Here is a 17,604-nt window from a genome sequence, read left to right as displayed (position 1 = left end):
CCAATAATTCTGTTTCCGATTTGCGGACCTGTAATGTGTTATACCGCAGTCACGCTTGCGGATGACATTTTGGAGTAAAAAAAAAAGGCTTGAAACTAAAAATAACAGTCAATCTTAGATATTTAGTGAAGCAGCCTAAAACCCATTCAAATCAATTTGAGTAACACCTGCAATGCTATCACATTGGAACGAACATTGGCTAAGAGGAAAACACGATATTCGTCATTGCAAAGCTGCGTGTTGACTTTGGTGACACTTAAATACACGGTGGGCCTGTCATGGAAAATAATAATAATTGTTACTGTTACGGAAAATGGTACTTTAAGGAGACATACCCATAGGGGTGTGCACAACATTTTTTTCCAACTTTAATGACCCCTAACCCCCATTTTTCCCTACCCCAACATATTTTGGTATATCTATGTGTTGGATGACGAGCAATTGATCTAGCCTATTTGCGACAATAAAAAAAAACTGACCTCTAAATGTAGGAGTTGTGAGATTAAATGTTTCCCAAATGAACGGTGTCTCCCAAAGGTATAACCAATGACGAAAAAATGGCTCCTTAGGGTACATTAACAGGAATTACAGATAGCGTTGCAGCTGTTCAAAGAAGAACGGGGAAATATACACAAATAACACACTACTGTAGGCTAACATTTTTGATAATGTTCCCAAAAACCCTCGTGCCGTAACATTATGATATTGTCGCACCAACCGGTGATATCTACCTGGACCAAGCTTCTCAGCAGAAAGAATTACTTTGCAGGGAACCAGCCACAATTAAGCAATATACTTAGTCATAAGGTGACATTTGGCTGGTAGCCTGTCATTGCTAAGCAAAATGGTGCTTAGCTTAGCAGCGCAAAAAAAATGACACCATATTTTATCACAATATGTCTGGTTAAATAATTACTTGCACAATTTGCTAAATTAATTGCTAACTACTTGCCAAAAGCAAGGACCGGAGACTAAGAAACCAAATTCATCGATTAAAATTCTTATAATACAGCTTAAGGATCCACCTTGATAGAGGACAAAGTTTTCTGAGCAGAGGAATGTGACCTTGAGTGACCTCAAGCTTGCCAGAACCGTAAACCAGACATAAAAACAAATTTGACCAGAAATAAAAAATGCGATAAAGTACTTCCATGGGTTGCGATCGATCGTTTCCCCATCTGCTACACCAGACAACATGGGCCAACGCGTTAACGATGCGGCGTTGGTGGGCGACAAAACCTCGTCTGATTTCCCCATTAACCTTTTATCGTCGTGGGATTAAAACCAACTTTTAAATTATTGTTAGGGTAGACACTGGTTGCGGCATCGCGGTGGGTGTTTTTTTTTTTTGACAAAGTTTGATTTATGCTCGTACCACTGAGGAAAGCTTCGTGTCATTGCGAGGCAACTGTTTGTAAACTCCACAACTTGGAGTACCATTTTTGCTTCAATTTGATGAGATGTTGCTTTGGGAGAAACGACTATTTTTGATGATTATTTTCGAGCAGTTTGCGAGTTCACCATGTGCAGTAACAAACTTCTTGTAGAGAAGTTTTGTCCTGAAAATTAAGTCGACGTTTCGGTTAGTAAGCTCTGACCATCATCAGGAAGGAGCAATGGGGTTTGAACTTTGCCCTAAACATTTTATCACTAGACTTGCAGACGATATTATTATCTTGGACATGAAACATGACTCAGAAGGAACAAGAAAATCATTTCAAAAAACGAAGGAGATTCGAATTAAGTCTTTGCAAGAATTAACGTCAAGTTGTATTGAGGCAGACATTGGCCAGTCCTGTGCTCGATTTAACGAGCCTAGCTTTTGACAGCCGCCGAGTATCGAACGTACTGTCTAGAGAGCGGGGTTAGATATGGTCCAGGCTAGGGTCTATGAGTCAATAAAGACCGCGCCGGCGCCACGCAGTCTAGGCACAAAGGTACGCGCTGCCCTTTCAATTTGAACCCCGGGAAAGAAAAAAAATTGTGAGGGACTACCCTACACACCAACCCCGCAGGATCTCTTGCCGTGTTCAGTTAGCTCAGGGCCCGGTGATACCACACCTGCAACCCCGGTCCCTATTCACCTGCCAAAATCCAGCCCCAGTGAGAACCCCCGCTAATTGGCACTCTAAACTCAATCACAATATTAATTGTGCCCTATTCGGGGGAGGTGCGAATCTGACACCTTTGGCGGATTATACGGAAAGGGGACTTTTCTCTTTTCTTTTCTTTTTCCGAGTATACAGCCGGAGTCAAAGGGGGATTGGCCAGCGGAGAAGCAGGTATCATTGGCTGGTTTGTGTTTCGCCTGAGCTGTTACCAGCCACCTGCAGTACGTCAATCAACGCGAGTTGACAAGGGGAGACGGGAACGTGGCACTGCACAATGTGTCCAACCGTATAGCGTGGAGGGTCGAAACCGCACAAGGAATCCCGGGCAGCCTGTCGATAATATACGAGTTAAGAGAAAAGAGAAGTTCATAACGTCGTTTGGGATCAGACAGAGCGAGTCGGTTTGTCTAGCTACCTGTGCACGCGTGTATGTGGAGTTGAAGAGGCTTCTATGGCTGGGCGTTAACAACTGCAGTTACATCTCGGAGGAAAGTCTACGGAAAACTATATACCCAGTCACTTACTCTCGACCTTTGTCATTTAAGTTAAATTGCTAATTTAATTTGATAACGATTTTACTTGATATCATTTTTGAGGAGCTGCCATTCTACAAGGTTCCGCGACAGAATACGACGCAAGATGCTACTAAGTCGTCAGTCCTGCATCCTCCTAGTGTTGACTGTGTGCTGCCTCATGGTGATGCTCCCACATGCGTCATCCAGGGCCGTGGCACGAGTAGACGAGAATCTGAGCGGGACGCACCCGTCGAGTAGCCGGGGCCGTGACCACCCATCCCCGGCATCCAACCTCGGCGAGGGCACGGTCCATCACCAGTCCCAAAGTGGCGTCGATGAGGAGTCCAACGTCATCATGACGCAGCAGAAGGAGCAAGTGCTGGGCGAGCTCTTCCGTGCCATCGGCTTGGAGAATAATACCTTGGAGGAGCCGGCGCGTCGGCCTCAGCCACCTCCCTTCATGTTGGACCTTTACAGCTCAATCGCCGACCCCAGCTCCGGGAAAATGAAGATGCCGAGGCCCTTTAATGCTAATACCGTCCGGTCGTTACCGGACAAAGGTGGGTGACCATTTCCCCTTTATAACATTTCAATTTTTATTTTACAAGTAATGATTTTGTGAATAATGAAGACTGGTAATGCTCACAGCATTGAACAGTTTTATATGAGAATGTTTCATGGGTATGATGTAGCTTGGAGTAAGTGTTCGAGAAAATAATGTCCCCACATCTTGTAAAATTTTGTTTTTTTCCTGCAAATAATAAAGACTGCATAAAGCCTCGAAAAACCAGTGACTTTGTTTCAACATGGTGTGGTTGAACTTACGGTTAAAGGGAGGTGTAATTCTGCGAAGAACTAAAGGTACTGGCTCGACGTTTCGGACAGTATGTTCTGACCGTCGTCAGGAAACATTTTAATTCTAAAAGAACTACAAGTGCGCTGGTATCCCAAAGCATTAGCAGATTAGGTGTGTCCTATACGACTGTTTTGATTACTGCAAGTCTTTAACTTTGTCCTGCTTGCCCTCGCAGAACACCTGTGCCGTTGAAACCTGCTATGACGAAAGCCACGAACGTCATAAGGCATTTCGTTGTTTGAAACTCTTTGGTACAAAGGTGTTCATTTCAACGGCATTGTATTACAGTCCTCCTACATTTTGTAACTTTTTGTGAAGCTGCAAAGGCCAATTAAATTAATCAAAATTCAAGGTGCTAGTCCGTGTTGACACAAAATAACTTTGCCTCGAGGCCTGAAGCAGTCTCATCCATGCGTGGTTCCAAAATTTGCCAGATTGCTCAGCCGTGACCGCCCCTGCTTCGCGCCCGAGATAAAAACACCCCATTCATCCAAGTTCCTGTCCCCATTGTCTGCGTTTATTGGTTATTTTTGTCCCCTTTTCGCCTGAATAATTACACTAATAAAGTAGGCCTGGTGAGCCACACACTCCTCTTTGTCTGAGTTTTGGACTGACTTGCATCGCACGGCTGGGCTTTTCACACCTTTTCCTGTTTTTCTGTCTAATTTTTTTTCATCTCCTAGCGCGTATACGCGTGCTCACGTTGCCGTGACGGAGGTTACAAGATGTAAATTAATAACAGAATAAAAACGCTGTGGGGGCCAACAGTGATGCGAGAAAATCGTTCTATTCAACTTGTCAATAACATTTCCAGTGGAAACGTACCAGTAAATGAACCTTTGTTCAGTGTACATCATTGCATGAGATACTGTAGCTTGAGAAGTAACAAATATGCACAGTTATTTGGTAATCCCTACAAGCATGGCTCACACTGCACAGTAATCAAATATAAATCACACACTTGCGTAAACCCGTGAAACCGAAAAGCCGTAAAATATGGAATTCCGAGCACCGATTTTTTTTTGCCAAACCATGCAATCTTATACCTTTCTTGTGCCAGCCTCCACCGGTGTGCCAATTAAACTCGCCAGGTGGAGGTAATGAAGGCAAGGGGCTGAGAGCTCCCCCGCTCCCCGGCAAGTACCGGCGATTACCACCCTCGTGATTTACGACTTGTGGCCGAAAATGACAAGTTATTATTTTGTTAGCGAACACCTGGAGTAAATTTGCTCCCATTACTGCCGCGCCGTGACACCTGAAATATAGAAGTGCGACCATTTCTGCTTGTTTTTAGAGAGATTGCTGGATATAAATTTTCGTATTTAGAATTTAGATGAGTTTGCGGGGGAAAAATTACAAACACGTGGAAATGGCAACACTGACGAGTTAACATAATCACGGTCAGGTAAGGAATGCTGAAGAAAAGTTCTCACTATTCTCCGCATTTCATAGCACATCTTCCATGCGACGAACCACAATTTTGCATTTTGATATGCCATGCCTGTTTTCATACCCAATCTCTTAACCTTTTCATAACAATAGTTGCTGATAAAGAAGTTACAGTGGCCACTAGCGGGCTTCCTCTGGATAATGGATTATCTTTATTTTCTTGGAAGAGCCTGTTTTTTCCCTGTTCCTTACGCACGCGCAGTTTACAGATCACGTCACTGAATTGTCGTCATAGTGGGATCATGGTTCATATAGTACAGTTTGAAGGAAAGGCTTAATTACTGAGTTGGGGAATTAGAAATTCCAGCCCGATTGAGCTAAACCGAGACCTTAAATGTGCTATCTTATAACTAGGACTAGTAGGATAAATATTTTCTCCAGAATGGTGTGGCTTTTAAAACTATAAATATCATTCTACGAAAAAAAATACGATGTATGGTGGTTAACGTCATCCTATGCCAACACAATGTTAGGATTCTTGGCGGTGTCATTTCCGAAATGATTTTTTTTTAATTGATGATGATTCGCGAACAAGAAAAAAAGGGATACACACTGAGCAACCGCACTAAACAAAATCGCTTAACACTGTAAAGTTCCCAGAGACCCATTCAGCATTTTGTTGCCACGACCAAGCAAAATACCCACTTAAAAAAATTCCGGTTACCCAGCGTAAAAGCATCCCCGCTGTTGTGGGGTCAAACTTGCTGGAAGTGCATACCTGGCGTTGCCGATGCGAGACCGTGTGTTCGGCAAGGTCGGCTGTACTTTTTCGCGGTGCGCAAGCAGCTCGCATACCTGCGGTTCCCCTAGTCTCTGGGCAGCCAATTGCTATTTTTACAAATCAGGAATATTAATAACTTGGGTATGGTTTTGATTGACGATGTGCGCTGTTGGAGCCTGATGAGTTGGGTTTTTTCTGTCTTTGACGGCTGGCCAAAGCCGAATCGAGGTACCCCGGCAACCGTCCAGTATGGACGATGGGGACTGCGGACTGTGGTTTGAAGATCCCAGTCTTTAATTCTAAGAGTTTGCATCTCAGTTCAGTCTTGAAAGAATTGTAGAAGAGTGTACCAAAGTATTGCACGGTGACAGATAGAGTGTGGCGTCCAACTCAGCCAATGAGGATGGCAGCGTTTGGCGGCAGCAGCGTACTCAGAGCCTCAAACCTTAATTATACAGAAAGGACACAGACTAAGACTGTGTAACTCGGCGTATACATCAAAAATGTGTTGGTATGCACCTCTCAGTGGTTCTCAAATAAATGAATCAACCAGCTTATTGTGCAGCCAACTAAGAACTGTAATTTTTGTAGACGTTGTTTTGTTTCACGTTGGGTTTCGCTGTATTAACTTAGGGCCTACTGTAGTCAATTAGATCGCGATTCCCATCACTAAAGGTTCGCGATGACGTGTGTAGTTTGGCACGCCTGACGTTGTGCTATGCGCGTTGCCGAGGCTCGTCATTCAGTGAAATCATCGCTCACCATCACTCGCCTGGGCTAATTTAAAAACGACTAGTGTTGTACAATCTCATTCACGGTGCACTGGGGAGGAGGGCAGGTGAGGTCTTTCAAACAAAGACACCCGCAAGTCAAGATGGCCATGTCTGTCTGCAGTGCCATAGATCTTGGAATTTGGAAGTCTTGAAGGGGGACGATGATGAATTGAAGTTCATCGGCCTCATGCGAAGAGCAAACCTTTCGGGTCTTTACATTACAATAAAGTGACTGGAATAATTTGAATCGAAGTGGGGGAAGGAGCTGCATCGCTGTGTTAGCAATCATACATGATGTTCCAGAACCTGAATATTTAAACGTTCATTCGACTCGTCCTGCTGATCCCAAATAGATTGGTCACGCCCTCCAAATTCCTTAACTTTAGATGTCTAGGAGGTTTCCAAACTTGGGCACTTTATTTTATGCACATGAAATACATTTTTTTTATTTCGGAGATGTACGTGTTGATGAAGCCAAGTGGAAATAAAGCCAGGGTTTCGAAAATGGTAGAATCATTTCGAGAGTCCCCCCCCCCCCTCTTACAAAAGGGCTCAATGCCCACTTGTCGTATGGAACAATCACAATACTCCGAACTCAACTTTCCATCATTGTGTGCCCAAGCGTCACCCGTGTATTTTTTTGGAGGCAGCGTGCCACAGGTGCGCGCGTGTTTGTTGACACTAGTTGTCGTCTTACACACGATTATCACTCATATTCGTTACATTGACAGCGGGGGTGGTAAGGGTTATCCATACACACATTGATACCCCAGGGCAATACCTGTGCCATCACCCCTGCTACTCTTTTGTCACCCCACCCCGTTTCGGAGGTGAAACTACCTCACCTTTTCTTGAGTGTTTGGGTGCAGGTGCTTGGGACCAAAGGTTGTCATAAAAAAAAATGAGCATCCCATCTCAGTACAGAATCAGATGAACTTAATTGACAAAGGAAGATTTTAGCAACTTCGGGATACAAGCAAGGTACCGGAAATCTGATAAACCGAAATTCACACCGCCCGGTCAAAATCAAAACGTTACCATAATCAAACTATTATTTTCCAGAGGTGAAACCAAGTATCACAAATAAATTCACGAACGGGTCAAATAGGAGTCAAATCACAAGCCATGATTACAAGTCAGTCACAGATAGCCTCATTCATGTCACAAGAACAAGGGGATGAATAATAACAAAGGGATGTCTTTGCACAGTCCGTTTTAAGAAGTTGGCACTTGACTTGACACTGGGTGACATGTGATTGACATGTGATTGACATGTGATTGACATATGACTGCCTTGTGATGGCTTGAAAACATCTCTGATAGCTTCGGATTACCACTGTATACTTTAGGCCGGAAAAAAAAATATTCGGTCTCTGGTCAGACCAAAATTCCGGAATTGACGCGGCGACGCGGCTTTTTTTTTTCTTCAAGCTTGGATTGTACAGACAAGGTGGGGTACTATTTTGGGGTTTTTTGGTGTCCTCGTGTACATTGGTGTCCTCCATAATTTGCCTTGGTGCTCTCGATCATTTGCCTTGGTGCAATTTCCCATTCCTTGGTGCTCTTTTGTAAAAAAAAAATTGAGGAGGTGCGGCAATAGAGGGCGCTGTTGGAGCTACCGCGGAACATTTTGGAAAAAAAAATTGACGCGCATGATTAAAATCGACGCGCGCGCTGACCAGAGACCGACTTATTTTTTTTTGGCCTCACACCCTGTACTTTTTAGAGTGAGCTCTTAAAGATGTATTGAAACAGGGCATCAGGAACCTGAATTTATTAGGAACATCTTCGGGAGAGGTGCCCATAGACCTTGACCCGACCTTGGTATTTAGCTGGAACAAGCTGTTCTTCATTCCCCCTCCCTCCCCACTCCCCCTACTTCCCCTCCCTAGAGCTGACTCATCCTATGGTGACTTAATGCTACATCCTTGATGGCCTTGGCTTTCAAGATTAATAAACATAATCCGAGATTAATAAAGCAGGTTTTTAGAATACTGTAACAACTGTCAAGTGGTATAATGTTCACTGCATAGTGATGTATACAACATGTACAACAGTGTTATAGAACATACAATCTTACCTTAGAAATGTTGAGTCCAGTGACAGCTGTGCCTCTGGAGGAAATCTGAAAGACGTGAAGAGAGAGGCACTCATCCTTTAGGGTGAAACCTTGAAAGAAATGACAGGGGTTGCGATCCCATAAGACAGTGAGGTATCGTCATCATTCTGTAGGTTGCAGCCCTCCCGATGTCCTCGCCTTTCATCCCTCAGTTCCTTAATGTTCTTCATTTTCCTCTGACCCAGATCATCTTCATTCACTGTGTTGGTGGTTTCCACTCCATCAGTCTTTCGTCCATCCACGTATATTTTCATGTCCTAGGGTAACATGACTGGCATGACTAACATTTTGCTTGTTTTACACTTTAGTTTCATGACGTTTTCCATTGCACTTTAAAAACCAAGTGCCTGCATCTCTACTGTTCGTTCCTTAATGTTCTTCATTTTCCTCTCGCCTAGATCATCTTCATTCACTGTCTTGGTTTCCACTCCATCAGTCTTTCGTCCATCCACGTGTATTTTCGTGTTCTAGGGCAACATGACTAGCCATTTACATTTTGCTTGTTTTACACTTTAGTTTCATGACGAATTTCATTGCACTTTTATACACCGAGCGCCTGCATCCGTCTCCACTTCGTTCAGCTGAACAGTTTCGTTCCGCATGTTTGGCGGTGTTGCACAAAACTCCAGCAACTTATAATTGTTCTGGATTATTGAAGTGTTGTCCATGGTGAACAGTAATTCCCCATGCTGTTGATAGAATTCCAACCGATCATCCTCAATGTATACGCAGATTCAAATTCCCCACGAAATACCCAAGCCCGCCGAGTCGTGTAGGTATTTAAATGCTTTGATATTCAAATTAAATTTGCTTGAAAATTTGTACGGAATTTTTGACTCGTCAAGCGTTCACCGGCCGAGGTAGTAAGCGGAGATATAGCCAGTGTACAATTTAGTAAAAAGAAAAATTGAGTATAAATCTTTGCTTACAGTTTGATAACAATTTCCACAAGGCAAGAGAATCGTCAAGGTCGTAGAAGTTCCTTTTTTCCTGAACTATTTGCCCTTCGTTCGTTGTTGCTGAAAGCACGAATTAACGAGGTTTTTCCTTTTGCATTGTGGCGTGCATTTTGTCCGATTCTGTTTTCATTACCCAACGTGTATTGTTTACCAGCCATTTGTTATGCTATTAGTATTTGTTTTTGCTGCAAGGGGACCAGTTTTGTTGAGACGAAACATACACGTTCGACGCACCTGCGAACATAAACTGGCCAGCCAAGTCCTCCGCCAGAAAAAGAAATTCGCGGAAATTAATACAGCAATTTTCAGATGGTATGCAACCCACTCAGCTCAAGTTTACGCAACAAAGATGAGATAAACTCTAACATAAATCTGTCTTTTACCAAATTTGACGGGGTTCTTTAATCGAAATATAATGTCAAAGTAGTAGAAAAAATTAGGGGCAAACACAATTTAATGGGTGTAACAATTCGAGTCTAGGTAAGGCCTTACTTAGTTTGGGGGACTTGCACCTTGCATTTGACAAATTCCTTTCCCCTGTGTGAAGCAGGTAGGCCTATGCCACTATGTATGTCAGTACATGATTAGTGGGGTGGGTAGGTGTTGACAGTAAAGAGTTTACAAGTTGACTGCCTGGGGGCCAAGAGGGCGGTGCCCAGGTGTGTAAATTGTGTACACAGTTTGGCCTCCGGATTGATCCCTGACGTCTACAACGCTGAGCAGATGACAGGCTGACTCAAGGTTAACCCGACTTTAAAGGGTAGTGCGATTTTTGAGAGAAACCATGATTAAGTTCATTCCACCATGTCCTGCTGCTTATTAGTCACCTTTAAACTTAAGTCATTAATGTCAATTTTTTTGAACGTGATTAGGTTTTACGTATAGTAGGCCTAACGCGCTATCGTGACCGATTAACTTACTACAGGTTTTTTGGTCTCTTAAGATGGCGTCCCGGTGGTGCAATCTGTTAAAGTCATGTGCAACCTGATTGAGTTTCCGTATCAAAGAGGTCCTTCATCAAACTGTCAGTATTTTTATACAATATCCTGGGGGGGGGGGGGGGGGTTCTCGTGGCGTGGAAATCCATAAATCAATTTTTGAGGCAAACAATTTTTTTCTCATGCGAAAGGGGGAAATGGATGGTAAAAGCGAAGAACATGACTCCAAATTACAGGATTCAAATTTCTACCTGAGCATTATCTTGCTCATGACAAGTTGTTATGGGGATTTGTGAGCTAGGAGCTAGTCTTTGGGAGAAACACTTGCTCTGTGATGGGGTATTGTAAGCTACATCTAATACGCTGTCATGACTTCTTAAAAACATGTGTTACTACATTTTGTATAAAACCTGTCACTATATCAAAAGCTCCAATTTGGATCTACACGATAGTACTTCTTTACCAAGAGTATACGCACAACTTTCCTCACGGCCCCAAAACAATAACCAAATGTACATGTATCTCCCTTACTCGGGAGGTGGCGCTCTTTACCACCTTAGGACGAGGCTTGAAACATGGACAAACCTTGTACAGGTGGACATTTTGCAGCAGGTGGGTACACGTGTCTACTGAGAGGTTGTAAGAAGACGGTATGTCTATCCCCACTCGTCCAGTGTTACGATCGTCGGTACAGCTAATGTTTTTATCCCCGTAGGTGCCACCGCGATGTTAATGCCGCTGGCACCGTACCGGTGTGTAGCGGCGCTGGAGCTGGCTGCTCAAATCTGAGGTATAAGTCTGATATCAAAAAGCTCACATGTAACAGGTGTGCTAAGCGGGTGTCGGCACATTGATCGTAAAGGTGATAGGATGCTAGCATATTAGCTTCTTGTAGATTTGTGAAACTGGTGAACACTTGTCAGAAGTGTGGTCAGGTTGGAGCTGGATGAGTAATCAGATTTTAGGGAGGGGGGCGGGGCGCCAGGTGGGTGCACGCGTACCTGGACCTAACACCCGCGCCATTCAGGCCAGACTGGTGCCCACAGGTGCTGATGAGAGAGCACAAAATCCTTTCTTTCTGCCTAGTCATTCTGGAAGGTACCAGGAAGTCTCGGGAAGTCCTATTGGCGTCAACAAATCGTGAAGTCAGGCTTACAATCGGAAAATGGTATTGATGTTTTTACGTTCAAGCACAGCGTCATGTTTATAATAATCTAAATGTAGCGTGCTTTGTGCGCATGTGGTAAATCTTTTAAAACGTAGAAAGTTGACGTCATACTTTCATCCTGATCATCCCAATTTAGAAGCCACCCACGGTTTTTGTCCCACCCAGGTTTCCAGACGAAGTAAAGTGCTAAAGCCGATGATGATCCTGAATAGTACAGGAACATGGATAATGCAGTAGGCCTACACCGTGATTTGCTTGAGCAAGTCGCAAAAACACCTGTGCATGCTGGCAAAGCAAAGTATATCTTGCGCCACATAGCTACCTAAAGAATCAAATTCAATCCATGAAAGTCCTTACCCCATTTACATGTATTTCCTTATTTCCTTACATGTATTTACTTATTTTAAATGGGCGGCCAAGTGGAATCCACTGGTCGATCCCGTGGGTACTGCTTTTTCCAAGGTTTGGAGCTTTGCTAATTTTGCTATCATGGTAACTTTTTTATGGATAAAATCTTACAAAATTCCCCTTAAGATGAGAACGCTGTTCACACGATTACTGCAACTCCAGACCGCCCACTTTCGATTAAGTGCACCGTTTTGAACGGGGTAATGTTGAAATTTGAAAGTCGCCAGAAAATAAGCTCGGAAAATTGGGGGGGGCTTAACTTCCAACAGCGATTTTCAGAAATCACAAAATGGCCCTTAGCTCACCCCTCAGAGGATTACGACCCAATGAACGATGACTCATCATATCTGGAATGATTCACCGTGTGCTGTGCGATATTATTTTGTTTTATCCATCCAATGGTGATAAAACTCCCAGGTTGAAGCCCGGATTGTGCTTATTAGTCTGAGCCAGTCCTACTTGTCAACATAAGTCACTGTGAATAGGGCCAACGTGCATGTCTACAAAGTGAACAAAATTTCTCCTGGCGTATGTCTAGAGTATAATTTCCAGAGGGGGACAGTTTGGGGCCTCATTTTATTGAGGAGGTGGAACTTGGCTACTGGCCATCCCAAATGTTTAAGCAGGCTGCAGGAGGCCAGGGGGGGGGGGGGCATGTCCCCTTTCGGGGGGGGGGGGGGGGACATGCATGTCCCCTTTCCCGTGATGATGACATGTCCACCAACTTTGTGACCGTAAGGTGGGAGGCTACATGGGCTGTTTCTATGACCGCCTGTTTCCGTGACTCAGCTCCGAGGTCTGGTCTGCATCTGAAGAGGGAAGAAATGGGTCAGGAAGGGGGTCCAATGAGGTGCGTCCGAGGGGTCCCTAATTTTGATTGAAGGGTGTCCGCATTGAAAGAGACATTTTGAAGTTTTCTGCCAGACGTTCTAGATTTCTAGATCTAACAGCGACATGCTCGAGCAGACATCGCCATATTTTTTTCTGAATCTCCCATTTTGATCAAATTTCAAACAGAATGGGTGGATTTACCGTATAAGGACTGCATGAACAATGTGCCAAATGTTGTTACAGAACCGTTCAAGTTTTCTATCTCCACAAATCAAGATGGTCACGTGGTCAACTGCGATAAATTTTACTTGCGAGTCCAATTAAAGCGATGCATCGACGCGATACATCCTTTCAAATTTGAATGTTGCTACACGATCTCCTTCATTTTGAAGTACTTTTTGTAGTCAGTTAATAAATCCAACTTTTTGATCACGCGTGTCCTGTAGGCTTAGGCTTTTTGTATAATACACCTCCAAGTCCAAGAACCCTTCAAATTGTAGGTTCCTGTGAGCTCCAAAGTGCAGTTCGGGTTTGTGCTTACATTCTCACTAATAGGCTATACATGTAACTGGATGCTTACGAGATCTGACACGTCCGTCCTAAAATTACCCCGTGTTTGGTCGAGCCGACACTAATCCAATAAGTCACCAAGTCCCAAGAAATTAATGACAATAATAGCCTGGTTTCCTGACCAAACATGTAACAACTTGGAGAAATTTCAATAGGAATTTTGGCAGGTGAATGATTGGGCGTATTACAAAACCCCTGGGCAGCCGAATTACCCTTGCTATGCGATTTATATTACAATACCCCATAGTCACGACACCTGTGCCTCGGAAAATTAGGTACAAGGGAAATGGCCCATTGTCCTCTAGGCTAAAAGTTTATACAATTTTGATAAAGAAAACTCAAAGTCACTGGTACAAAAGGCCTTTGTTACCCACATGTAGTATAAAACCATGCAGGTTTACTCGCTCGGCCCCGCCTACCTATTTTATTTCTAAGAGAAACAGAGCATCGAAAGAAAAATCCGGAAATTGTTTTTCCAGTTTTCTTTTTAAACCACTTTGGAGGTGTGTACAAACGTGCCTACCGATTAATTCGTCTGATTACATGCTCGGCATGCGTGTCGGTTAAGATGAAAGTTTAATACTGGGTTCCCGCCAAAAATAGTCCAAACACACCTGGGCGCTTCACGTGGGTCCTCGTATTTTTAATCCGGCACTTTCTGCAGAAGACTTTAGCAGAGGTTGTTGTTAAACAAAAACGCACCCAGTGTGTGTGTGGGGGCGTAGGGTGGGGCTAATTTGTTGTGATTTAGTAAAAGGACCAAATTTTCTTCGGTGATGAGAAAAAGCTGCGTTCTTTGAACGTCGCCATAACGACACAGACCTGGTATGGTAATTGACTCGAATTGGTTTCTTTGAAAAGCCAAATTTAACCGCTTCTGACCCGTGGCGAGGTTTTCGGCTTATATTGTCAGATTTCAACAATACCGTACATCTGTTCTTTAGAGAATAATTGTTAATGCCCAATGCTTGTATCTTGTACTACGTGCGCCTTCGTTCCTCTTTCGAAAAAACCCCACTTCGGTAGATAAACTAAAAAGACACTACAGACGTAACTCTTCATAATTATTCACAGGTGAAAACATAAATGGGATTCCTAGCAATTAAAACAAATCTACTAAGCAGGTACTTAGCAATAGCATTCGTTAAAGTACAATAATTGTTAAGCAAACCATCTCTTTTCGACACAAAATTTGAGCCAGATTATACACCCTCAAAGCGTGCACTTATGGCAATAGGCCTACACACTTCTCTCAAACCACTGTGATCCGACAGACATTGAGTGGTCCCATTTGCAAAGTTCAATATTATTTAAACTGAGGTCGCACTGGCAAGATTCGGCCAAATGAATGAATTCGACGTAATAGCTCCCCAACGTACACTGAAACGACGCGAAAGAGACTGATGTGAAAGTACCATATGGCTTTGCCCGTGTGGGGCGGTCACACAATGAGACAGGTACCTTGGGAGTTTTTCTCACTTTTCTAACTTCATCCTCTCTGATTTTTGTTTCTATTTCTAGCGGACAAGCACCGTCTTCACTTCCAGTTCAACCTGAGCCACGTGCCTGCCACGGAGATGCTACTCCAGGCGGAACTCCATCTCTTCAGACTCAAGCCCAAGATGCGACCCACCGTCACTGTGTCTGGGAAGAGGCAGCCTTTCTACCAGGTTCGTTATCCTTAAAATTTGTAATGGGTTGAAGGTGGGATTCTAACCTTGGACCTTCGCAACACCGCACATGTGCTCTAACAACTGAACCATTCGGATCCACGAGGGACTACCAACATAGGAATCGATCGGAAGATCAATAATCATAGAATTTTGCGTGGGCCGGCAGAATATGATCGCGGTTTCATTTATTTGACAGCAACGATGACAACCACAAAATGTAATCTCACCAACGACAAAAAAAATAAACATTACATTCTATTTATTTCCCGCCACAGATCCAATTGTATCAGCTTGCCAGTGAGGACCTCACGTCGATAGAGGGCGCCAAACTGATTGGACTGCGATTGGTCCGAAGTGTTGGGACGGAATGGGAGGTCTTCAGCATCACCGATGGTGAGCATCTTGCGTGCCATGAAAATAAATGTTATTTGAAAGTCCGCATCGTCAACATTTTAAATTTAACATTTATAAAAAAAAATGTAGAGGAGATAGAGGTTAAAGTTCAATAAAAGAGTGCTATTCTAAAATAGTCTGTACAAAGAAAATAAGTTGCAGAGTCAGAAACCATCACTGCAAACTTCAATTGTGAAGAACAATAAACATTTTAAAAATGTTTTCTTATGGACCAACCAATTCGCAAATGGCGAAGAAACTCAATTATTAGACAGTACCATTGTAAATCATATCTTGGTCTTCTATTTCAGCTGTGTCCAGCTGGCTAGCGGATGAGCGAACTAACTTTGGCGTACTGGTCACCATCAGCTCCCTGACCGGGGAACCGATGGACGAGAACTTCATCCGCTTTGCTCAGCAGGGCAAGCATCATCCCACCAAGCATCCATTCCTGGTGCTGTACACCAGCGACCTGAGGCAGATGGACAGCGCACACACAGGCCAGGGTAAGGCGCTGTTTTCAATTGCTGAACCTGAAGGGGCATGCATATCATCCTCTGACTGATTACAGTCACTGACCGACAAGAGTCCCGACTGACTGAGTCATTGACTGACTGAATCACCGAGTACAACTGATGTTCCAAACATTTAAAAACTGAACATTTAAAAAACTGAACATGGCGACTTTTTCTAGCCCTAGGTGGTTTAAAATATGAAAATAGTGGACTAACCAAGTTACAATTTCTGAAAGGGAGGGGCAAAATAATTTCAATCATAGCGAACTTGCAGTACAGGTCCACCTTTTGTCCAATAAAATGCTACTCGACGGATCAGAAGATGGTTCTTAAAGAAACGTATAACTTTATCTCCCACAGATGCTGTAGAAAGTGCATATGAGACATTCTTTGAGACTTACGGCAACCTCAATTCGCCGCCTTTCACTGACTCCACGCAAGCCGGCCCCACGCCAAACGTCAACACTAACCGCTACAGCGATGACAAAGTGACAACAACCAAGGAGACGCGAACAGGAACTGCGACTTCAAGAAACAGGAGGGACAACCGGCAGGATTTAGACACGGAGTCGCCGACGGAAGACTCGGCAACGGCCGGTGGCAGCAGTGGCAAGAAGGCCAGCCCCAAAGGCACCTGCGCCCGCAAGTCCATGTACGTGGACTTCCACGAGATCGGCTGGTCAGATTGGATCATCTACCCGGTTGGGTACAACGCGTACGAGTGTGCGGGGCGATGCCCGTTCCCGCTGGGGCAAGCCGTACGGCCGTCCAACCACGCCACGGTGCAGAGCCTGATGCATCTCATCTCCGCCGACGTAGCGGCCCCGTGCTGCGTTCCCAGCCAACTGGACCCCATCGTGGTGCTGTTCTTTGACAGCGACAGCAACGTGGTGTTGAAGCAGTTCGACAACATGGTTGCGACTGCTTGTGGCTGCCGCTGATTCAGATATTTTTATTCAACATGTAACACCCTGCACAATTAAAAGGACTTTCTTAAAGGAATTTAAAAGAGTAAACAGCTCCAGGGGTCCACTGAGTCTTAAAGAACTGCAGGAATGGAACAGTTACAAACTGTTATCCTGAAAAATATTGAAAGAAGGCCAGTTATATCCTGAGAACGATCACCAAACAGAAATATTCCTTAATTCTTTTCATAGTATAATGCTCTAATATTTACATGTACAACAGTCTCGCGTTATCGATTTCTTCATGGAAAAATAGTGTATTAAATATATGAGTGTAAAAAATATTGCAAGTGGTTATATTTGCATGTCTTTAATGTACATACAAGGAGCCTCATTTCCCCCTTTACTCTTGGCCAAGAACTAGTACAAAGTACAGAATTTTCTCTTTTTTTAAATCATGGCTAAAATAATCTTTCTTAACATTCGTTATAGATAATTTTATTCTGTTAACAGTATTTTGTTTTAATTTGTGAATAGTAAAAGGAAAATAGCACCCAGCTATGTATTCAAAAGTAAAGTTTTGTACAGATTTTTTTTTTTTTTGGAGGGGGGATTTGAAATATGAACTACTGCCATTTACTTAGTCCAAACAATAGACAGCTTCAGTTGTAGAAATAGGTTTTCACATTTTGTCATTTAC

At 43.6% G+C, this 17,604-nt stretch overlaps 1 protein-coding gene across 1 annotated transcript; it reads left to right on the top strand.

The window, feature by feature from the left end:
* Nucleotides 1-2,032: 2,032 nt before the first annotated feature.
* Nucleotides 2,033-17,601, top strand: LOC119732060 (bone morphogenetic protein 4-like). Its single transcript, XM_038205428.1, has 5 exons — nt 2,033-3,186; nt 14,940-15,088; nt 15,367-15,484; nt 15,796-15,990; nt 16,360-17,601. The coding sequence occupies exons 1-5, from the start codon at nt 2,751-2,753 to the stop codon at nt 16,938-16,940; spliced, it is 1,479 nt and encodes a 492-aa protein (XP_038061356.1). The 5' UTR covers nt 2,033-2,750; the 3' UTR covers nt 16,941-17,601.
* Nucleotides 17,602-17,604: the final 3 nt, after the last annotated feature.

This window comes from Patiria miniata, unplaced genomic scaffold (genome assembly GCF_015706575.1).
Source record: "Patiria miniata isolate m_02_andy unplaced genomic scaffold, ASM1570657v1 HiC_scaffold_24, whole genome shotgun sequence".
Taxonomy (NCBI): Eukaryota; Metazoa; Echinodermata; class Asteroidea; order Valvatida; family Asterinidae; genus Patiria; species Patiria miniata.
This window is presented reverse-complemented; position numbering and strand designations above follow the sequence as displayed.

Bases quoted from the DNA above. Each gene is read 5' to 3' on its own strand.
- LOC119732060 (XM_038205428.1), top strand. From the start codon at position 2,751: ATGCTACTAAGTCGTCAGTCCTGCATCCTCCTAGTGTTGACTGTGTGC. The intron at 3,187-14,939 runs GTGGGTGACCAT...TTCTATTTCTAG, and splicing joins CCGGTCGTTACCGGACAAAG to CGGACAAGCACCGTCTTCAC. The intron at 15,991-16,359 runs GTAAGGCGCTGT...TATCTCCCACAG, and splicing joins CAGCGCACACACAGGCCAGG to ATGCTGTAGAAAGTGCATAT.